We start from the raw sequence: 24,387 nt of genomic DNA on the forward strand, positions 1-24,387 counted from the left end.
GTCCTGGTTCCACCTGGCCAGGTGTGAACACCTGTGCGTCGCCGAGACGGCCCCCAGCACCGGGCTCTGTTCTCACCGCCGCCTGGCGCTCAGTCTGTCTCCAAGGGAGCCTTGTGATTTGGGAGCTTTTGACAATAAAAGGAGATTATTAACATTTAAAAAAATGTATGCTAAGACTACATTTCAAAAAGACTGCTCTGGAACACTAGTGGCACAGACTGTTCATAGATGTTACACAAGAAAAGTTGCACAGGCTTAGGAAGTTGGGGGAAACCTGGGGGTGACAGGAAAGGGCCGTTGCTCTGTTTACCGGCTGTTCCGTGTTCTACCCGCCCCCCTGCCTTTTTGCCCACCTCAGATGAGCTGGCGGGAGGAGGGTGCCTTCAGCGTGCTTCTGAAAGTTGTGCGATACACGATGACTTAGAAACTTCGTAAATGTTTTACATGAATCACTTAAAATAAATCAACTTGGTATTATCAAACTGATCATCTAGTTGTCCTTTGCACATTTTATAGAAATTATTGATATATGTAGCGCGTTGTCCTTACAATAAATGAGACTTCAGTCATGATGAAATGATGATTTTTAAAAAGTGGTTTATGTAAGAAAATGCCTACTTAAATGCAGGGCATAAACAGCAATAGCTATCATTTATTGAGTGCTTATTGTATGACAGGCACTATACTACATATTATCTGAATTATCACAACAACCCTTTAAAGAAAGATTTATTATCACCTTTTTAGAGGTGATGAAAATGAGGCTTCGCGAGATTAGGAAATACCTTTTTCCCAGGCCTGTAGGCGGTGGAATCATCCCTGGAGCCCAGGTGTGTCTGATTTCACAGCCCTGCTTTAACCACCACCCTGTACTGCTTCTCCTTCTGTGGCCAAATTTAGTCTAAATCAGGTGTTTGGATTGTATACGTATCAGAGCTGATGTTAATTATTGGAATACACGACTTGAAAAAAATGCTTTTCTTTGGCTACTCTTGTTTATCCTGGTATGTGTGACATTCCAAGTTCATATAAAAGGGCAACACGGGCTTCCCTGGTGGCGCGGTGGTTGAGAATCTGCCTGCCAGTGCAGGGGACACGGGTTCGAGCCCTCGTCTGGGAAGATCCCACATGCCGCGGAGCGACTAGGTCCGTGAGCCACAACTACTGAGCCTGCGCGTCTGGAGCCTGTGCTCCGCAACAAGAGAGGCCGCGACAGTGAGAGGCCCGCGCACCGCGATGAAGAGTGGCCCCCGCTCGCCGCAACTAGAGAAAGCCCTCGCACAGAGACGAAGACCCAACACAGCCAAAAATAAATAAGTAAATAAAATTTTAAAGAAATCTATTTATAAAAAAAAAAGGGCAACAATATCATGATCAAAATTATTTTACAAACTTAAAAAAAAATAGTTTTATAGAACGATTTGATAGATGCAGTCAGTAAGCTTCTGTCCTTTTTGATGTGCTCTTGAGGCTTGCGTTGGGATGATAGGAATAGATGCCATTTAGCCCAGTTCCTTCTTCCTCCGGCTCTTCTGTGTCTGGCCCTGGCGTGTACCTTCTCATGTTTAATTGCTGCTTAACTCTTTAGGCATAAATTTGATGCCCGAACGTCCTCTGCGCCCTTTGTAACTTCAGACGGCCTGACCGTGGCCGCCTGTGCTCCGCGGGCAGCCCTGAGCCTGGCGGTTCCACGTCCCCGTTTCTGCCTCGGTAGAGTCTGCATCTGCCACCGAGCCCGACTTCTGCTCACGACCACCTCTCTGAAGTCCACGCTGGCCGTGGCTCGTCTGTAGCCACAGGTCATCGTTTCATGAGTCTGAGTTCCTACTGGTCACCGAGGACCTCTGTAATCTACATTCTCTCGCTTAGGAGCATATTTTTTTCCCAGCTGTGCTCTTTTCGCTTAGGACAAGGTGCTCTGATTACAGATGCTAAGGGCTCCTTTTCTTTTCCGATTTCTCAGCCTGCAGTGTTCTGTGCTTGACTTTCATTTGCTCCTTGTTTCTGTTCATATTTATCTCTGCTTCCTCTGAATAATGATTTAGTGCCACTTAATATGTAAGTCTTCATTTTATTAATTGTTGTAATTGCTTTGGTCTCTGTGGTGAGATGAGACATCGTATCTGGAGTGAATTCTCCCCCTTCCTCGTACCAGGTGTGAAGAATATGGTTGGAATTCAGAACTGGTTATCAACTGTTAAGAGTACAGAATAGAGAAGGCTTTTCTAGGATGGAAGAATAGCAAGTGAGGGTCCACGGATATGAGGAATTAGAAGGTTATGAGAAAAACAATGAGATCATCGCCATTGGAATGGGTTATGTCAGCGAGAGTAGGTCAATACAGGTGACAGAGAGGAAGGCGTTAGGACACTTGACAAATTAATGGCTATAATATGAAGATCCAGCGAAGGAGTGTCACCTCCTCCTCCCCCCCCACCCCCCTCCTGTCTTTAACTAGAAAAGATTCAAGGAAACTCAATTTTGAAAAAATTGCTTTCATCCTACCATGACAATCTGACCTTGTCTGTAAACATTGGGTAGAGTGTCTTTTTAATATAATTTGATTGATGCATTTTCCTTAGCAGGGTAGAAAATAGCACCAAGATTAATCGTAGGTGTTAAGTTACACCTCTTTTGGGTTAAGACTCTACCTCTTCTTTATCTGATCTTTATTTTGTCTATTATGACAGATATATTTCCTGGGATGAAATAAACTATCTCTTGGGGAGGTTTTCCACTGTGCTAGCTAACAAGAGGCCTGAGAGGAAGCAATATCCTATTGTTTTATTCAAGGACAAGGTCATCTTGCCTTGGATTTGGGCCAAGAAACCCTGGCAACAAATAATAGATCTTTTTACCCTGTTAGAAGTAAAGAAATATGTTTTAAGAACTTGCCAACGCATTGCATACACAACTTGCATGTGTAAGATTGAAAAAAGCTCTATCCCATTGTAGGACATATTAAAGAAGAATCCTTACTTTTAGTTAAAAGAAGAAGCATAGTTTCCATCCTTGCTTTTAAACATTGTTTGGTAATGATCGATTTAAATATAGACTACATAAAAATAAAATCAATTAAGATTAGTTGGAAAAGAGAATGATCAATTAAAAAAAAGAATACTCAAAATGCATCTTATTAGAATATCAAGTATTTCTTCTTTAACTATTTAATCATAGTAAGACTAAAGTTATAGTTTTAATTCTCATTTAAAATATCATACTTTATATGTTTGAAATACTGATATTAAATTTAAACCAAAATAAATACTCTGTAAATTTGGTCATGTAGATATAATTATCCCTGAAATTTCTTTAGTCCATTTCCTTGATTTTAGGCCTGACCATACTCTTAAATATTTTATTCAGGTAATCTGTTTAAGAATCCTTTCAAGAGTGATGGTTGAGTTTCCTTCTTTTTTCCTGTGCTTAATAATCATGTAAAAATTATTTTTATTTAATTTAAATCCTTAATGAAGTACCTTTTAGTGCTTAGGTTATGTACCTAGTGAAAAAAAAGGCAACTTAACTACTGTCAGGTCTGTAGCAATCTTCTCTAAACTTTTGAAAACTTTTCCTACTTAGATCAAATGACCATTTTATCTTTATCCATATATTTTATTTGGATTATGATTTAGTTATAAGCTTTAAAAAATTTTTTTAAAACAGAAGAAAGTGACTGTCATTATATACGTAGAGGTATACTCATGAGGGAGAGTGGGGTGCAAGTGTGTGTGTGTGTGTGTGTGTGTGTGTGTGTGTGTGATTTAAATGAAAGTTAGTAAATGTTCTCAAGGTCTCTGTTAATTTCCTTGTCCTAAGATCTTTGCTTTCTCTGATGTCCTTATTTCTCTTCATCATTAAGAAATGGTCTTTATTTTCGGAGGTCTGACTGACACATGCTTGTGATTGTTTCCATGTACGGTATTAAAATGCCAGGGCTATTAGTACTATCTTAGGTGTTACACAGAACGAGTTAAATAAAAGTGTCTATTTTGGGGAACATAGATAAGAAGCTTGTTCAAAAACATACAAGAGACCATAAATGCACATTTACACGCTAAAGCACGTAAAGAAATGATGCAAGAGAACACTCGCACCAAAGCATCACATAGAGTGTAGCACACACGCTGGCCTCTCGGGCCCTTGATCCCTGCCCCTCCCTTTCCTGCTGGTCTAGAAACACCCTGGCCACACAGAACTGGTCACTTGTCAACCTCTGCCATTTCTTCTTGTTGACCAAACCTCCAGCGTGGGCCTTTTATGTTAGTTATGCTGTGTTTCTCTCTCTCTCTCTCTCTCTATATATATATACACATGGCGTGTGTGTATATGATACATAATGATCTTATTTACTTGTAGTCTGTGATAATGTCATATCCGCATAATGTATCGGTCAACCCCCAATCAGTGTTTCTTCTGTCAAGTCATTATACACATATTCCCTACGTGCTTCAGATCTCCTCACTTCATTTCAGTATACCAGATCCTCTTTATCACTTACACTACCTGCTCATTATAAAGGCTGTTCTCAGAGACATCATAGGCATGGACTCACTTTACAGTTTTTGATCAATAAAGTGACAATCTGAAAAACACTTCTGAGTTAGTAAGGTACATATTCTTCTTTACTGAACTCCAAAGAAGTACATTACTGGTTTATAATGTTGACTTGCTTTGATTATAAAATAAAACATACCCCCCTTGTGTGTGCATGTATTTCATGCATATGTGTGTGTTTGTGTAAACATGATTAATCCAGAATCTCATCTCTAATTTAGGTATGTAGAAAAAGCTAGAATTCTGTAATGTATTGGTAGAGGGTAATTTTCAGGGATGTCTGAAAACATGTGTAATCTCCTCTGATAACCATTTTATTTTCTTACAGCTCTAATTTAAAGATCTTAAAGATACAGATCATGATGGGGGCACCTTATTATGGGTTATCTCCGATAGGTGAATATTTCACTAATTTTAAGTTCTAGTGCACAACTTCACACCTTTCATAATAAAAGACAGTGAAACACGGCTGTAAAAAAGGCATAGAATTGTAACCTTTGATTGTCTCTATTCTGCTAGAAAAAAAAGAATGGGTTCAACCTGACATTTTTACTCTAAGTTTTAATAGTGAAAGCGCTCTTTTTTACTTTTCTCAGTAATTAAGAAAAATTTGGAGTTAAGTGGGAGTGTCGTGGCATGTAGTTTTCCTGAGTTTTCTGAAACCGAGAAGTTCATCATACCTTTAATATTGGTGAAAAAGATTGCTTCAAGTTGTCAGTAAGGATCTGGAAGGCTTCTGTAGTCACCGGGCCTACAGTGTCTGGGTTGGTGGGGACGGAGCGAGGTTGGCAGAAGTTGAATGGTGAGCACAATTTACATGTCAGGTTTCCAGTAATTGAGAATGTGAAGGATGAAATTAACTTTTTCTTTATGGCTAATTAATCTTAGACTTACTTGTTGTCTTAAAAGTATACTTTTCTTATTTTAAATGGCAATTTAAAAATATAAATATAATACTTTCATATTAACGTATAAGGTCTCCTATTTGTTATTGAAATTCATTCCACTTGTGGAAACAATCAAATGTCAGAATCATACTACTTTAGGGATAATATTTACCTAAATATAAAACTGTTTTATTTACAAGAGTTATCCTTTGAATAGCAAAGCTAAATTTCAGTGCTTGTTTTGTGTTATGGCTATTTAGGTGTCAGTTTGGTCTGTGGTTTGTCCATTATTAATTTTGTTCATTATTTATAATTTAAAAAAATACATAGCTATACATGTGTTTATTAAAGAAAAAATAGAAAACAGATGAAGACAAGGACAGAAAAAGAATCACAATTTTACTACCCAGATAACAATTGGTAACATTTTGATACATAGCCTCTTATTGTAGAAATGTTTTGTTTTGTTTTGTTTTGTTTTTAATTTATTTTATTTATTTATTTTTGGCTGTGTTGGGTCTTCGTTGTGATGCGTGGGCTTCTCATTGCGGCGGCCTCTCTCGTCGTGGAGCACGGGCTCTAGGCACGTGGGCTTCAGCAGTTGTGGCACACAGGCTCAGTAGTTGTGGCTCGTGGGCTCTAGAGCCCAGGCTCAGTAGTTGTGGCGCACGGGCTCAGCTGCTCCACGGCATGTGGGTTCCTCCCGAACCAGGGCTCGAACCCGTGTCCCCTGTATTGGCAGGCGGACTCCCAACCCCTGGACCACCAGGGAAGTCCCAGAAATGTTGTTTATATTATACCATAGCATAAAATCTGGCACTGATATTTGTTCTAGATTTCTCCCAACCCCCAAATATATGTAGAAGGTATATTTAAGGACAACTTATTTAAGAGACACGTTGTAACTATTATGAAGCTTCTATCATGAACTGCTTTGTCTACTTTGTAGTTTTAAAGTTTCCCATATAATATACATTAATATGTAACATGATATATGTATTATATATAATGTAGTATATATAATATATACATAAAATTGAGGGAAAAGTTACTTACTTAAAACCTTCTTTAGTTACTGTTAGAATTCCATTCCAATATGGGAAAGAAAGAATCCAGTGTGATTTTAATAAAGTTTACTGTAGTCATACCATTGTGCTTTTCTTGAAGTGGATGCAAAATTTTAAGATACAAAAAGTCAATATTAAAGTGTCAAAAGAAAAAGAAGTGAACTTTCAAATAGCTTAGCTAAAGAAAATATTGATATAAACACCTGTGGCAACATTCCTTTCCTCTTCCCATTCCACTGGATAGCATGTCTTTTACCACTGAAATCCTTTGTGTTCCTTTTGGTTGGGCATATTTCCAGACTTCTTTCCCCTTCATTATCCTGTTTTCGTTTTGCCCCCCTGAAAAAAATTAACAAACTGATATAAGTAAGATTTAAAGAATGTCTTTGAAGAAGCAAGCATCACAGAAGTTGATAGTAGTGATATTAAATTAAAAGTTCATTTTGCTCTAGAAAAAGAGCTATGGGTAACCTAAATGCCTCTCAGTTTTTTCTCAGAGTAAGAAACTACCTAAGGTCTGTCTTTGAATAGAAGAGGAGAATAGAGGTTGTAGTTCTCATTTAACAAAAGTGTCTTCAATATTAGTGGAATAAAATGTCAAAATAAACTGAGTACTTTTTAAATTAGTAGCTGGTAAGAAGTAAGTCTGTATTGATGTGAAAAGTATCTGGATTAAAAGAAATACATTAAAATTAATGTAAAATTAATTAAAAATTACAGAAAGTTATTAACATTACTCTTGTCCTTTTTTAATCGAAGTTTAATTTTGTCCATTTTGAAATTATATGTTCTACCTATTGCCTTTTGAAAAGAGAAAATTAATAATGAAACAATATATTTTGAATGTTTTCTTGTGGGTTTTATCCAGATTTCTATAAAAGTGATTTTAAAATATGGTTTGAAAATTTTGCCTCTGGTTGGAAGTAACATATATTTAAATGCTGGGTGAGCAGTAGGGCCAAAAAATACATAGGAGCCCCCCGGCAGGAATGTCACTTGTGACTCAAGTAGATGAAGAAGGAAATAAGACTTGAGCTGTGCCACAAACAGGGGTGGGAGACAAGCGAGGTGTAAAGAGAAAAGAAAACGGGGCTATTAGCAAGGCAAGAGGAATGAGCTGAAGCAGTGAATCGAAAGTGTCTGGGTACAGTTAAGGAACAGTGAGTGGGACTTCCCTGGAGGTGCAGTGGTTGAGAATCCGCCTGCCAGTGCAGGGGACACGGGTTCGAGCCCTGGTCCGGGAAGATCCCACATGCCACGGAGCGACTAAGCCCGTGCACCACAACTACTGAGCCTGTGAGCCACAACTACTGAGCCCACACGCCACAACTACTGAAGCCTGCACGCCTAGAGCCCGTGCTCCACAACAAGAGAAGCCACCGCAATGAGAAGCCCGCGCACCGCAGTGAAGAGTAGCCCTCGCTCGCCGCAGCTAGACAAAGCCCGCACGCAGCAAGGAAGACCCAACGCAGCCAAAAATAGATAAATAAATAAATTTATTTTTTTTAAGAAAAGGAACAGTGAGTGGATCAGTGTGCATGGCGTGGCCGGCATGGAGGGGCAGCTGGGGGATGCAGGTTGATGAAGGAGGGGCCTGTGAATGTCAAGTCGGAGAGCTTTGGCCTCGTGCTGTCGACTTATGTAGTAATTAGAAAGCCATCAACGGTAAAATACAAGGAAATAAAAGTGTGATGTGGGATAACCGTGTTCCTGATTTTGGTTTCTGAAGTCTGGGCTTTGTGTTAGGGCTTCCTTTAGGGCGGCTGGTAGTCACACCATCTGTGTTAATCTGCACGTAGTTGGCTAACCTAAGGCACTGGGGGTTGGTTCACTTGACTTTCAAGGACCCAGGATTTTCTTTTCATTGACTGTAAGGCGGATCCCGGTTTCAAAGATGTTAAAATTAAGAAGGAAACTGTGCGTCTTAGAATCTGTGAAATGTACTACTAGCCACATTAGTATAATGGTGTGCCTAATGTAGCAATATCTATGTTACAAGAACAGCAGTGGGCTTATAGTTGTGGAACTAGATGTGCCAGATGACTTGTTTGAGGGAAATGTGTTCTGTGTTTGGTCTTGGGTATTTGAGTGTGAGGAAGTCTTGGCTCCTGTCTTAGACCTGCTCACAGACTAGGAGCAGAGAGAGACCCGCTGACACGTGCCCGGAGTCTTGTGGATGGGGGGCAGGGGACGTGCCGGCAGCTGGAGCCCACCAGGTGCATGAGGTTGGACGTGGGGGGCAAGGGCGTTTCAGGCAGATGCACTTGGAGGTTTTCAGTAGAGCCTCAGAGTCATCCTGATGGAAGAGGAGAAGCCCAAGGCGAAGCGGGGTTGGAGCTGCCCTGCTCTCATATTCAGTGCCAGACTCTCGTCGTTGATAGAATGCTGTTGTTCCTACCCCACAGGAGCCTGAATCCTCAAACACACTGGAATGTTGGGGCTGGCCAGAAAGTTCGTTCGGGCTGTCCCAGCCGTCGTGGGGGGAACCCGAACGAACTTTTTGGCCAACCCGATAACGACCCAGGGATCTGCAGGAGCTCCCAGGACTTATCCGGGGCTGGGTGGGGGGATCTCAGTGAGAACACGATGCTGCTCCCGGTGACCCATCTGTAAACACAACCCAGTGCGGGAAATAGTTTGTACCCGTGGTCATGAAGGCTGTCATCTGACCAGCTGTAACCCTTGTGAAGAAAGTTACACGAAGGGAAGGGATTAATAAGAACTGTAGCCTCGTGAGCAGAGCAAGGCGGCAGAGCCAGGAGCCCGGATCTACGTTCTGGCTTCACCACTCGCCGTGTGATGCTGGCTAAGTGTTGAGCTCTTCTATTACATGGAATCCTCCTGTGTCAAATGGAGATAAATGGCTGTGTGACGACTAGAGGTAAAATCTATGAAGTGCTTAGAGCGATGCACGGCCCATCACAAGCACAGTTCTTAGGTTTTTTAAAGATGTTGTTTATCCAGAAGGTAAGGAAAATTAAATCTGTCGCGCAGGTGGGTCAGAGACTGTGCGTTAGGTTTTCCCTTGGCTTAGATGACGTGTCCTTGAGTTGATTCGCTTTGTTTTCTCTACAGTTCCATACTCAGCAAGCAACCTTCTGTTGATTATTCAATATTAGAGTAAAAAAATAATAGCAATAATGTCATTAGCTAATAAAGTGGAAGGCTTTCTGTGTTCTTAGGCAGTGTTCTACAATAGAAGTATATCCCCTTTTTATACATGAAGAAATTAAGGCATAGAGCGGTAAAGTAACTTTCCCAAAGTAATACAGCTGATACATGGTGGAGCCAATGGCAGTCTCTCCTTGTACATGCAGACACACACACCCACACACGTGTGCACATGCAGATCTATTTGTGGAAGCTACATGAAATACCTAAATTTGCTTCTCCTACATCGTTGCCAAGGACGGACCAATTCCTTGTTTTCTGTGTGTCCCGTGGATTATAATTCTCATCAGACAGTTTGAGAACAGGTTATTCCTCCCCCTACATTCCGAGTTGATTTTCTTTAGTGTAAGTTTCAAAGGGATTTCTTATGTGTGATGTAGTAACTGCCATTCTTACCATGAAATAGAGAGTGCTTTGATGTTGAAGGAAATAAACCCTTCAAGTTTGGCCAGAATGGCAAGAATACAATTTTGTATTGAAGAATAACTCTTTACATGAAAGTTTTCTCTTGCTAATGCAACTTTTTACAGGAAGGTCACCATGCTTATCTGAGATTTCCCATCTGTATGGTTCTCCGGAGGTCTTTTACAATTACTCTGTTTTTAGACTTGACTATAGAAAAGAATCCTGTTTCCGACTTACTGTTTGGATGATATGATTGCTCTCTTCATTTGTTTCCAGTTAGATAAGTAATTTATAAGGAGCTAATTTTAACATATAGCCAGATGAAAGAGTTTTCTCAGCCAGACAGACTTAGCAACACTGTCTTGGCCATTTAAAATACAGATGTGAATAATAATTAGGTCCATCTTTATTACAATCTTGACATCTCTTTAGCCTTTATCGCTGTAACGCATATTCTTGGGACTGTGGAACATAACGGTAACTTGTAGGGGCTGTACTCTCACGTGGCCATCATGAAGTGACCTGGTATCCAGTGACGATGGTTCTCCTTGCATTCAGAACAGTCTTGTCTTGTAAATAAGTTCATTTGTATCATTCTTTTTTTAGATTACGCATATAGGTGATATCATATGATATTTGTCTTTGTCTGACTTACTTATTTGGGATTAACTTATTTGGGATTGCTATATCTAAAATAGATAACCAACAAGGACCTACTGTATAGCACAGGGGACGCTACTCAATATTTTGTGCTGGCCTATATGGGAAAAGAGTCTGAAAAAGAATAGATACGTGTATATGTGTAACTGAATCACTTTGCTGTACACCTGAATCTAGCACAACATTGTTAATCAACTATGCTCCAATATAAAATAAAAATAAAAATTAAAAAAAAAAAAAAAAGAACAGTTTGTCTTGGCTCTGCTACTGGCCCTGGATTCAGTATCCATCCTTTGTAAGGAGGAGGGTGGGTGGGGCCTCCTCATCCTAGGTAGGGTTAGAGAGCATCCTTCAAGGCATATGTATCAAGTACTGGCTGTGTTAGCCATGGATATATTCATTACTACGTATTATTTCTTCTCTCTATTTTGTTCCCTCCTTCAAGTGTTATCCAAAGATGCTGTGGAAAAAAGATACTGCCGTCAATTGCTTTATAGTAAAGTTAGCGAGTGTCTTTGAAGCGTTAGCCTGAGCCTGAGAGCAAAAGGGATGCACATGAAAGTGTCACGTGCAGCAAAACTCACTTATCACCGCTGCCCAGTGCCTGACACCGTCAGGCGTGCTGATGAGGACACTTAAAGCAAAATCCCCCTCATTTCAACTGTGAGCCTTTCCGCATAGTACTAGGAAGGAAGGAACTACTTCAGCTAGCTTTTTTATTTTTACAATAAAATATGTACCGAGACGTTGCTTTGAGTCCTTGTCCTGATGTTGACTAGCTGCGCAGCTACTAGGCAAGTCGTTTTTTTTTTTAAATTTATTTATGTATGTATGTATGTATCTATCTATTTATTTTTGGCTGTGTTGGGTCTTCGTTGCTGCGCGCGGGCTTTCTCTAGTTTGCAGCAAGCGGGGGCTACTCTTCACTGCGGTGCACGGACTTCTCATTGCAGTGGCTTCTCTTGTTGTGGAGCACGGGCTCTAGGCACGTGGGCTCAGTGGTTGTGGCTCGCGGGCTCAGTAGTTGTGGCTTGCGGGCTCAGTAGTTGTGGCATGCGGGCTCAGTAGTTGTGGCGCAGGGCTCAGTAGTTGTGGCATGCGGGCTCAGTAGTTGTGGCATGCAGGCTCAGTAGTTGTGGTGCACAGGCTTAGTTGCTCTGCGGCATGAGGCAAGTCATCTGACGTCTTGAAGTTCCTGTTTTCTCAGTTCACAGCGGAGATCATGATTACGATACCAGTCTCCCCACAGCATGAGTTTGAAGATTATGAGTGATTGTGGTAATAGCTACATTATTTTACTAAGTGCTTTACATATATTATTTTCTTCAATCATCAAAATGATACTAGGAGCCAAGTGAGATTCTCCCAGTCTTACAGATGAAAAACTTGAGGTTTAAAGGAGGAAAACATAAAAAGAGTTAATGTTTTCAGAGTCTTTTTGCAAACTCTAAAGCCTACGTGAGTGTCAGTTATCGACATTAGATTATAGTGCTCCAGGGTCAGTCCCTTGTGGGTTGGAGACCTACCTCTTCTGTGTAGCTGTGTGGCATTGAGCAGATGACTTGAACGTTCTGAACCATTTTTCCGAGTCTGTGAAGTGCTGTTCATGATGCTTACCTCATAGGCTGCTTCTGGGGGGTTCCATGTACGGCACCGGATCTTGCACACAGTGGCATCCATGAACTAGATTCCCACTTTTCCAGCCAGAAGATTTCCCTTGTTTGGTTTTTAAATAGAATGTTGACAGTGATTCAGACATGTATTTTCCCTTATCTAATTTTAAGTTCATAGAACATGATCCTCTGTTGGACATCTTTAGATCAATTATGATTTGCTTTAAGGTCCATCATTAACTACTTTTTACAAATCGGTACTGGTTTTCAGAATAGCTCATAAAAGATCATAGTTGCTAAGAAAAATTCCTGTTCAATTTTTCACAAGTACTTAAAAAATTTTCCCCACTTATTAAGTGATTTTGTGCAAGCAGAGCTGCTTAGTAAGACCTGTCTGTCTTTGTAGTCATTTCGCGCGCGCGCGCGCGTGTGTGTGTGTGTGTTTGCAAGGAGGTATTTTTAGATAGTTTAGCTGAACAGCAATCTGACGTCTTTAGAGGAGACATCAGTTCATTATGTGGATACAAATTCTATGCTTTCAGCTTTTATACACCAAGTCTTAATTTAAATCTGTTCTTCTTGCCGTTTCTAACGAAAGAGACTATATCATGGTATGTATTCTGTTTCTTCCTAAGGCTGGCCTTTCTAGTTAACCTCTGCTTAGAGAAATGATCAAGGTAGAAATGCCTGTATTTGCTCACAACTTAATATAGATTATAGAAGCGTGGAATTTTGGGTCATATTTAAATATGCCATTATACATCATGCTACACAGTGTTTTTCTATTGCGATGTGATTCAGGGGATTTAAAATAGTCATTATGGGCTCATAAATGCTGCTTTCTTATAAGAAGAACAATTTAAAGGCCAGGATGTGGGAGTTCTATACCTCTAACTGTACATATTGCTTTATCGGTTCAAAAAATGCCTTTTGCTTCGTGAAAGATAATTTAATGCTGAGTATGTAAGAGGAACATGGTTATTTGCGCTTGTTGATCTAAACAGTGTTATGTATTAAGTTACGATATCTTCTTTTATCTGTTCTGTTTTTTCATCTTTTTAAAAATTCTGGGAAAAGAAGCTCTTGCAGCTTAAGCAAATTAATGTTAGTTGTTTGTGATACTTATTCTCACAAAAGGATGCCTTTGGTTAATAATAAGCATAGAACTGATATGTTTGTTTTTCTGATTTTACTATAGCTAATTTTGGGAAGATATTCATATAGAAGTTCAAAAGATTTTTTAAATTAATTTTCAAAAATTTCCTTTATTCATTTTCCAAAATTTGAAATCTATTTCTACTTCATGTCAAAATGTCACAGCTTGAGTGAAAACTTTTGTTATTCATTCAGATGTGTTATCTGTGTGTTGTGAAGCTTCCAGGATTTGAGGCGTGGTTTATAATTTTTAATTCAGTTATTTGATAATGTGTGAACCAACTGGGATCTCAGTGATGTTTTTATTATTGCAATGGAATTCTTCATATTTTACCTGATTTTGTAAACATGAAGTATTATCATAGAGAGGTGAGTTACTTAACCTAAAGAAAGTCGTGAGCTTGGAGAGTCAGGTTAATAATGGGTTGTATCTGAAGATGCAGAAAGCTTTCATTCGTCAAGAAAAAAGCAATAAGCAATATCTACATATATGGAAGGGTCAGACAGGACATTTTTGTAGTATGAAAAACAGAGGAAATCCTAAAGCCCTGACATTTAAAAAAAAAAAAGCCCTTTCTTGTTCTTAAAAATTAGTGGTGTTATGTAACCATTTAAGAATTTAGCTGAAGCCTGATATTAAGTGACTCAGATTCCTAGCTTCTTAATGATGCTTCTTTACAGTGAAATCCAAGCAGTTGCCAGATTCTTGAGCCATGAGTTCATTCTCCCTCTCCCCAAAATTCGCATGCCATCAAAATTGAGACTCAGTGCCAGAGGAGGTGTGAGCGCCGCAATTCTTATACGCTCAGTGTGATACACTGCACGTCATGCTGTTGCTCAGTGGAATCATTGATATTTCAATTTTAGATAAGTGACCAACTTCAAGCTAAAGTTTCTTTACTGGGAAGTGGCATAAAATCTCCTGAACCTGGCTTTATTGGCCCCTTACTCCCCACAGCATCTGCACCAGAATAGCCATTGTTCTTTCAGAACCGTTCTCCCCAAATCAACCGAGAAAGGGCCCTGCCCTTCTTCTGACACAGGAGTGTATTAACCATATCAGCTAAACATGCTGTCCTCACGTCACCAGTGTTTTCCGGTCTCACCCCTGACTTCGAGGAAGACACTTACATAAGCTGCTTCTTACACACATCACCCCAAGGCGCCTTCAGGAACTGTGAAATAGAACACTTCAAGACTTTTTCCTAAGGTACCTGGTGGTTCTCACCACCCTAAGGAGGATTCAGGTTGGAAATATTAAGGATGTAGTTAATTGTCACCCCATTCCCCATCCCTGCCACAGACACACACACACACACAGAGCCAGTCATTGGCACTGAGATGAGTGAAGCAGTGTCCTTGTGGGGATGTGTCGTACCTGACTTCTCAGGTGTTCATTCAAATCGACACCCCATTCCCCCTCCCCTGAGTTAAAGGTGATTCAATCTTATTGTTTTGTTCCATTCGTTTCAAAATGTCTTATAGATCTGAACCATCATTAACTGGAATATATAGAATTCTTGGCCGTTGTGTCATGTGTCACCTTTCCCTTCCTCTCGCCTTGTCAGTTACTCACTTTGGAATTAAAGATGTCTTAATTCACTCTTTCTGCATTGACTAGAGATGATTTTTCACCTCCACGTTTCCATAATTGGAATATATTTGGTTTATTCTCCACGTTTCCATAATTGGAATATATTTCTCATTCCCCAGTTTCCCATCGTTGGTAGAATACATTAGAATAAGCCTTGTTCATTCATATGTTAAGATATGCAGATATCTGCTTTGATAGGAAGGTATGTAGCTTATATGCGTCAGAGAGTAACAGAGAAGACCATGGCCTGCAAGGCAAGAGGCCACACAAGAGAAATTAGGGTTTATCTGGTTTGCTTGATAGGTTTTGTTATTGGTGTCTTGGTTACTACTTCGTGTTTCTTGACTCTAATCTTCAAGTGAGTTCTCTGAATTGATCCATGAGAGGAAGTAGCTTTCTATCTCAGGAGGTTTGTTAATCCTGTTGATAAAACCGAAAGCATTAAGGAGCCGACTTCATGTACGAAGGCACATTAAGTGAGATGGCAAACATCTAGCCAAGTTCATATCTCAGCTGAACTTTTATTAGGTTTATACATTTGGAGGAGGCCACTAGGTATTTCTCAAGTTCTTTAAAAGAGTCTATGAGCAAAATCCTAGATGTTGAAGCTAACTTTACTTTAAAATATAATTGAATTCTTGTTTTACATTCCTGTGGGGCTATTTTGTCATGTTTTTGCTAGTATGTATCTAACACCTTTACCTTAATGGCTTAGCTCAAAAGGGACAGAAAACTTGAGACCTTCTACCTCTTATTACCCCGTCTGATTGCTGATTTCAAGAATCATTAGCTCACCACAGGATGGATCAAAATATCCTCTTCCTCCTTAGCATAATCATCTTGATCATCATTTATTATTATTTTTGTATGTACTAATATTAACCTGGAAGCACTTAACGAGCAGGTGAAAACTTTTACAAAGTTTTCCCCCCCAAACCAGACATCCGCTGGTTGATTATAATCAAAATTCAGGACTGTATATTCCATTGCCCACGAGATACTGTGAGGTTGTCACCTCGGATTTTTTTTTTTTTTTTTTTTTTTTTTTTACTTTTTATTGGAGTCAAGTTGATTGACAGTATTGTGTGAAGCACTTAACGAGCAGGTGAAAACTTTTACAAAGTTTCCCCTCCGCAACCAGACATCCGCTGGTTGATTATAATCAAAATTCAAGACTGTATATTCCATTGCCCACGAGATACTGTGAGGTTGTCACCTCGGATTTTTTTTTTTTTTTTTTTACTTTTTACTGGAGTCGAGTTGATTGACAATATTGTGTTAGTTTCAGGGGTACAGCAGAGTGAATCAGTTATACATATAATACATATATCCACTCTTTTTTTTTTTTTAAAGATTCTTTTCCCATATAGGCCATTACAGAGTATTGAGTAGAGTTGTCACCTCGGACTTGACACAGCCGAAATATGACTTCTGAGTGTTCTCCCAACCACCAGCCCAAGAAGTAAACCCAACCAGCCAAGCAGGCAGCAAACGCTCATGGTTCTCCAGGCTTCCTCCCCTCACCGTCCTTAGTGTTACCGTTTACTGAGAGATGAAAACCGCAGACCTGCGCATTATCTTTGGTCCTTTGGGTGGCCCGGACTCCGTGCTCTCCCGCTGGTCTTGTTTATCCCTCCCTCCCGCTGGCGGCTCTTCCTCCATCGTTAGCATCCGGGGCCAAGCTCTCAGCATCTTCTCGCTTGGACGCTTCCTGCTGACTCCTGGCGTCCCCCTGACTTCTAATCTTGCCCTTCTCTGTGCCATTCTTCACAGAGCAACCCACCTTATCTTAAAAAAGCAGAACCAGACCATGTCATTTCTTTTAAAATTCTCCAGTGCTTAGAATAAAATCTGCACTCCCTGCAAAGGCTGTGCATGAACTGGCCTCATCTTGGTCTCCTCTCTCAGCCACTTCCCCCAGCTCCTCAACCTTCCTTTTGTTCATAGAACGGACCAAGCCACGGAGTCTTTCCACAAGTTGTTCTTTTTTGCCCGAATTCAGTCTCCTGTGGCCTTCACCTGGCCGGCTCCTAGATACTCCGATCCCGGGTACAGGAGGGTCTCCTGCCAGGCCAGTCCGGGGTAGCCACGCAGGCATTTCTGTTACAGCACGTGTTTAAAAGTATCTGCCAAGCATTTATTATTATGTTTGTGTTGTTCTTGCTGCTGTTTATGTTTTTACTGCTTATTTATTAAGTGTCTCTCCGTTGAAACGTAAGCCTCATGAAGGCAGGGACTTCATCTGTGAGATTCAGCACTTAATCTGGAGTGTCTAGGATATGTTTACCATGAAAAAGCCATTTAATCCATATTTACTGAATGTGTGAGAGATGAATTACTAAAAAGTACAATAAGGCAGATATGGGCAAACATCAGAATGAGTAGATAATTGTTTCCCCTTGAGAAGATATTTTCCCCCCTATGGCTACATAAACTTAGATGAAACTGAATAGGGTCTAAAGACCGAAGGCAATATTTACATTAGCAATCCTAATGATAAATTAGGATTAACATTGCTAACTATCAGCATTTTGTTATAATAAGTCATGTAGTTCTTTAACATTTACATAAAGTATGGAAATAAATATTATTCACCTAAGCAGCTCAAACTTTCTGGGATAAGCTGTTTAGGAATTTTGGCTGATATGAAGTTTTAGGCATTTGGACATTCTATCTAGAAGGAATATTAATATGGATTATATGAAAGATCAAACTATCTTTGAAGGCCTTCAATATAATTCAGTGCCAAAACCAGGTCAAGGTACTTGCTTGTGTTTTTACATGGTGGGACCTCGACTGTCTAACATTATGAAAGTTACGTGCTTTTCTAAGAGCATTTGTGTAATATACATAAATCATGGAATTGAGGTTAAAATTAATTTTGGTTTATGCAACATAATAGATCATTAGTAATGAACTCCAAGTTACTTTTCCCTTTTAGTATTTTTTTTTTCAGAATACTTGTTTAAAAATAATAATGCTACAATTTACATTGTAGAAAATTTGGAAAATACTCAAATTAATTTTTTTATTATATGAAAGTAAGATCTGGATTCAAGTTTTAACAGTGCCATAACTAGTTCATTTTTCTTGACATCAGTTCCCACAAGTGAGAAATGAGGAGATTATGCTAAATAAATCCCTAAAAATCCTTCCAGGTCTATAATTGTACTATACAAAAACTTGCATTTGCATAATGCTTTATATTACTAGAGTTCTTTCACGTTGGTCGTCTGTTCTTAGAGCTGCCTTGTGAGGCAGGCAGGATAGACCTTGTTATGTCTACTCCACACTGGTGAGAAAATTAAGCTACAAGGAATTAAAATGATTTCTTGGGTCACGCAAACTGCTTGGATATAGCCATGTATTGTTTCTACAATTTCATATTATAATTTATGACCTCCTAATGCTAATCGCTGGTTAGGAACTTGGTCAAAATAAGTATTCATTTTGTTAGTATATTTAATAAACTACCACTCTGTAATAAGTTGAATATTTTTATAACCTGACCCCTTGTACCTGGGAAATTTGGTCAGGTACCCACATAACCTAGAGGAGGCCAGAACTAATTACTAAAGTGTTGTAGCAATCAGTGACACATAGATGATCGCCCTGATGGAACTTTACGTAGATGGGATTTTATCTTTTGAGAAAGTTAAGCAGTTGATTGCAGAGGCCCCTCTACGCATCACCGGGTTAGGTTTTGAAAGCTGTTAAGTTTGTTTGCTGTGGTCCCAAAGGCACAGCCCACTCCATCCTGACTCTCTCCCCGTTTCTCTTCTCCCCCGCCACCACCTGGACATAATGATTTACCTTTCTTCAGAAATTTATTTTATTGAAGTACAGTTGATTTACAGTGTTATACCCATCTCTGCTGTAGAGCACAGTGACTCAGTCATACGCAGATATACATTCTTATTCTTTTCCATTATGCTTTGTCACAGGATATTGAGGATAGTTCCCTGTGCTGTAAGTAGGACCTTCTTGTTTATCCTATATATATATATAATAGTTTGCATCTGCTAATCCCAAACTCCCATTACTTCCCTCCCCCAGCCAGCCTCTCCCTTGGCAACCACAAGTCTGCTCTCTAAGTCTGTGTGTCTGTTTCTGTTTCGTAGATAAGTTCATTTGTGCCATATTTTAGATTCCACATATAAGTGATATCATACGGTATTTGTCTTTCTCCGTCTGACTGACTTCACTTAGTATGACGGTCTCTATAGGTCCATCCATGTTGCTATAAATGGCATTATTCCGTTCTTTTTGATGGCTGAGTTATATTCCGTTGTATATACGTACCACATCTTCTTTATCTGTTCACCGGCCAGAATGATTTAGAAAACGTTACTGGATCCTGTTAGTTTCCTGTCTAAAAGCCCAGTGGCTTCCCATTGCCCTTAACAAGCCTCCGTGGTAGTAGGATTGGTTCCTACTACTCTGAGCTTGTTTTTACCCCTCTGTCCGCCAGTAACCTTGAACTTGGTTCCGTTTCCTGAGCACCCCCAGGTTCTTCCTCCCTCGGGGCCTTTGCCCTCCGTATTCCTTCCATCTGTCGGGCTCTCCCCCAGATCCCGTTTGGTTGGATCCTTTGTGTTTATTCACCTCTCGTCTCAGATACCACTTTCTCAGAGCAGCCGTCCCAGTGCCCCGTCTACAGTAGTCTCCCCAGTCCCAGCGATCACGGTGCATTGCATCACTTCCCCCCCTTTAGTATTCTCTATACAGTACTGATGATATCTACATTTATTTTATTTGTTTACCATTACTTATCCCTTCTTTCACCTTCCACCCTGACGCCTCGTGCCTCCAGAAGGAAGAATTCCAGGGAGCAGGGCTTCGCCAGTGCCCGTCGTTGCCGGATAACAAGCTCCTATAACTGCCTGGCTCGTTGCAGTCAGTCCGTGAATACTTGTTAAATAACTGAGTAGATGAGTGAATCTTACAATTCTGAGTAGAGTTCAGACACTCTCCATGTGCCAGGCTCCTCTGTTGGAATCTATACAGACAGGAACTCAAAAAGTTTTGAGTCCAGGAGTTTTGTCCTGACTTGCAGGAAATCCAAACTAAATACATTGCTTAACTATGCTTACTGTTAGCCTAGGTTTAGTATAATCTCATCCTTCTTCTATTGCTTGTCATTTCGCTTTATTCTGGCAATCTTACCTGTAATTGCTGGCAGAAAGGAGTGACTGTTGAATTGGGACAGGAGAGGCCATCCTAATTCATTTTCTCTCGGCCTCAGTATCCTCAGCTCTAAACTCGGGTTAATCGTTCAGTGATTTGTGTGTCTCTTCAGCACAGACTGTATTTCAGGCCCTTTGAGGCAAGGGAAAGGGTGAAGGAAAGGCAGCTGTGCTCCCTGTTGGACTTACTCCGGGAAAGCTGGGATGGTTAGAGCAGCAGCTGCTGTAAGGGGCCGCTGAGCTCTGGGTGACACAGGAACCTCTGACGACAACGTGTCACCCCCAGGAGGGGAGCTCAGGAATTAGGCAGCCCAGGGGCGCCCTGCTAGGAGGAAGTAATAGCAGAGGCAGAGGAGAGAGAGAGAGACAGGGTGTGGCATGAGAATGAGGAACCGAGAGGGGTGTGCAGTGATCACAAGGAGAAGAGGTGCGTGCAGTGGTCGGAGTTGTGAACCTGCCCCTGCGGTAAAGAGGGTGCCTGACAGGCTCCTGGCCGGGGATTGGCGTGATCAGGTGCGAGTTTTTCTGTCCTCTTCTAGAAGTTCACTGAGCTGCAACGTGGAGAAGAAATAAAAGGGAAACGAGATTGTTGCAGGAAGCAAGACAGGACGATGGTGGTGCAGTGGCATTAGATGAAGTAGGAGAATGTATGTAAATCCCCGTCAGAGGGTCTCGCGCACAGTGGGCATGTGGCTAATTTTCTAAGTTCTTGTTTCTGCTGAAGGTGAATCGAGGCTTTGTAAATTCTAGGCTGCGGAAGTTAAACTGTTTATTGTAGAGGACATTTTCAGGTTGTTAACACGTGTGTGTGCACACATGCACATGCATGCACTGATGACACCACAGGTTATATGAAACCCGTTACAAGATTCCCTAAGTGTATCTTGATTAATGTGATTCTGTTTCCCTGATTTAAACTTGGGATTAATAAATTAATACGCATACATATACATGCTTAAAAGTTCAGAGAAAGCAGTTGAAGTTTAAGGAAAGTAAAAGCTTCTTACAATACTAGATGTTGGTCTTTGTTTAGGAGGAATGTGCTTCCTAAGACAGTTGCTCCATTGATTATGTAAATAAATCCTTGGAGATGACGAGAAGGTCACGAGAAGTGCTGGCACATTGACAGAAGTGAGGGTATTAAAAAGGAGTTGCCTTAGGAGGTCACACACGCTCAACTGTGTCCTGGTCATTCAGACTCTTCACCAGGTGATTTGGTGTCTGAGGTTTACCAGTCTAAACAAACAAGCAAGCAAGCAAAAAAGGAAAGATGGAGGAAAAGAAAAATCTATTAGCCTCTATGCAGTTTATGCGGGATATATTTTTGATGGCCCTGGGCAATGAGTAATGCACCACAAATGTTCAGTTAATTCTCCCCCAGTGCCCTCTAGACAGAGCTAAAGCAATGAAATTATCTGGTGTGCCCGAGTTGACACACAAAGCCCTTGAAAATAGATGTTAAATTAGATGTCTTATCACTGAAGTCCTTGGAAATAAATGCCAAAATGAATATGTTTATCACTGAAGTAAAAGGAAAAGCTGATATTCTAGACACATAAAATTAATGCCCACTGTTTTGTGTGAGTAACTGAAGAGGGATAACGTATAATTATTTTTTGATTTAAAGATTATTGTCTAGCTAAGTTGTAATACTCATCACTGGAAAAGCGGCAGTTGTGGTTGTGTTTGAGTGAAATCTAGAAATGGAACCATTAACGGTAGAATCTGAGGTGTCATTTGAAATCTAGGTAGTCTCGTGTGTGTGTGTGTGTGTGTGTGTGTGTGTGTCTCACACAGATATAAGAGGAACAGGGTGGGATTTTTCAGTAAATAAAGTTGTATAGCCAGTGTACCCAGAAACCATGACTTAGAACAGACATGGCTTCACAGTTGAGTCACTGCCCATGGGACATCAAGTAAGATGGGCTACGAGGTCCTTGTTTGTCAGTGGCCTCTTGGTACAAGTTGTAATAAACATCTTTTATTCAAGTTATGTGGAATTGCTATTGAATATTTCTCCAAAAGGTAATATATATCTGCATTAACCATTTTAGGAAAATGTTTTAAATTCGTGACGAATGTATTGTGGGTGCTAAGAACCCCCGATCTTTCCATCCCGCTCAGGATGAGATCCAACATCGGTCCCACAGCTTTCCCACGTGATTTCACCGTGGAGTCTCTCTCTGCTCTAATTCCCTCTGGTCTTCTCAGGGCTGATGCTGACTTCCTAGCTGTTCCTAAAACACGCCAAGGCCACCGTGCCTTTGGCTTGTGCCCTTGATGGCCTTGTACGCGGGACACCTGTTTCCCCATGTGTACCTGCAGGGTGCAGGCTTTCACTCCACTGAGGTCTTTGCTCAGAGGACACCTTAGCAGTGAGACCTCCTACCCTCTGTATCCCGTGTCCTGCTTTATTAATTTTCAAATTACTTATCTCTGTGTGACATGTTCTTATGCTTGATGGTCTTCCCTCCCAACCCCCAACTTCCTACACCTGCACACAAATGCTAGGAATTAAAGGATTCTCTGGAATCAGGGTTTTTGAGTACATCGAAATTTCTTCCTAGGGAAATAAAAGTTTCATGAATTCCTATTTTTCAAAAGAGTATAGCTTACGTTTCAATAGAAGTGTTTTTTTCCTGAGCAATCAGTCTAGTCAATAAATTTTTGAGTACTGTACTCAAAATCAATTGACAGAGTAGGTGGCTTCTAGACTTAATTTTCCCTTGAACCTATCAAGCGGTACTTTTGGAGGACAAATAATTATTTTGGAAGCCTTATATTCCCATTGTGTAATATTTTGCATCTTGAAATTTGACTAAGTGCTCTCCGACTCATAGGGCAGTGAACAAATCCGAATCTATTTTATACTGTCTTTGATTCCTAAGGTACTATGATACTTAGTTGATTTCATTTTGAAGTTGCATAAAGAGCCCAATAATTTTTCATAAAATGTTTAGTAATTGGGTTCCTTTGGCTTAGGGATATACTGGACTTCTCTCAATTTTACACAAAGACAAATATAAATATAACATATACTTTATAAATATATGAAATATAAGTATGTGTTAATAGATAAGGTATGTATGTATATATACTTGTGTGTATGTCTATGTGTATAAGATATAGATCTATAAGGTGTATGTGTGCGTATATATATATATATATATATACCTAGTAAAATGGTATATATATCTAATAAAGTGGTATGATTAGAACTGTCCCTTTAGGAAATAACTGAGAATATAAAAACCAGTTTTCTCATCACATTGTCACATCTTCAGTCTTTCTTGGCTATCCCTTTTTTTATTTTTAAAGATTTATTTATTACTTATTTTATTTATTTTTGGCTGCATTGGATCTTAGCTGCAGCACACGGGATCTTTGTGGAGGCGTGTGGGATCTTTCGTTGTGGCGCGTGGGCTCTTCGTTGTGGTGCGCGGGCATCTCTCTAGTTGTGGCGTGCAGGTTTTCTCTCTCTAGTTGTGGTGCGCAGGCTCTAGGGCGCGTGGGCTCTGTAGATGTGGCGCGCGGATTCCAGAGCGCGTGGGCTCTGTAGTTTGCGGCCCGCGGGCTCTAGTGGAGGCACTCGAGCTCAGCAGTTGTGGCACGCGGGCTTAGTTGCCCCACGGCATGTGGGATCTTAGTTCCCTGACCAGGGATCGAACCCCCGTCCCCTGCATTCTAAGGCGGATTCTTTGCCCCTGGACCACCAGGGAAGTCCCCCCAGTCACCCTTCTGTCACATCAGTCTCTTTTAATCTTTGCTGAATGCAGCACTTATCCCTATTTGACAGCTTTCTTCGTTAATCTTTTATTATTTATCTTGCCCGCTAGTCGTAAGATCCGTGAGAGCAGGGAGTTTATCTTACTTGCTGCTGTCTTAGAAAACTGGGAGCAGCGCCTGGCATAGTGGCATAAAGTGGGTTTTTAATAAACGTGTCTGACTGACTACAGGAGCTCTACTGTTGATTTTATCCAAATTGCACACAGCACTATGAGGTCAGGATGTCATCAGAGCCCTAGCTGCTTCTCCTTAAGGAGTTGAGAATTTCACCGTGGAAGATTTTTTGCAGACAGGTCACAAAAAAAG

General features: G+C 40.5%; 1 protein-coding gene across 20 annotated transcripts in view; it reads left to right on the forward strand.

Moving 5' to 3' along the window:
* The window catches only part of RAPGEF2 (Rap guanine nucleotide exchange factor 2), a 251,541-nt gene that overhangs the window by 161,645 nt on the left and 65,509 nt on the right, over positions 1-24,387 (forward strand). Inside the window, exon 1 of one of the 20 annotated variants that reach the window (XM_082391294.1) lies at positions 20,665-20,808. The exons of 18 other annotated variants lie outside the window; for them this stretch is intronic. In XM_082391294.1, coding sequence (XP_082247420.1) covers positions 20,674-20,808 — 135 coding nt within the window. In that variant the 5' untranslated portion in view covers positions 20,665-20,673. Of the gene's footprint in view, positions 1-20,664; positions 20,809-20,919; positions 20,943-24,387 lie in introns of those variants that run through there. One more of the 20 variants, XM_082391298.1, reaches the window with a different exon arrangement.

This window comes from Balaenoptera borealis, assembly GCF_965194805.1.
Source record: "Balaenoptera borealis genome assembly, chromosome: 4".
Lineage (NCBI taxonomy): Eukaryota > Metazoa > Chordata > Mammalia > Artiodactyla > Balaenopteridae > Balaenoptera > Balaenoptera borealis.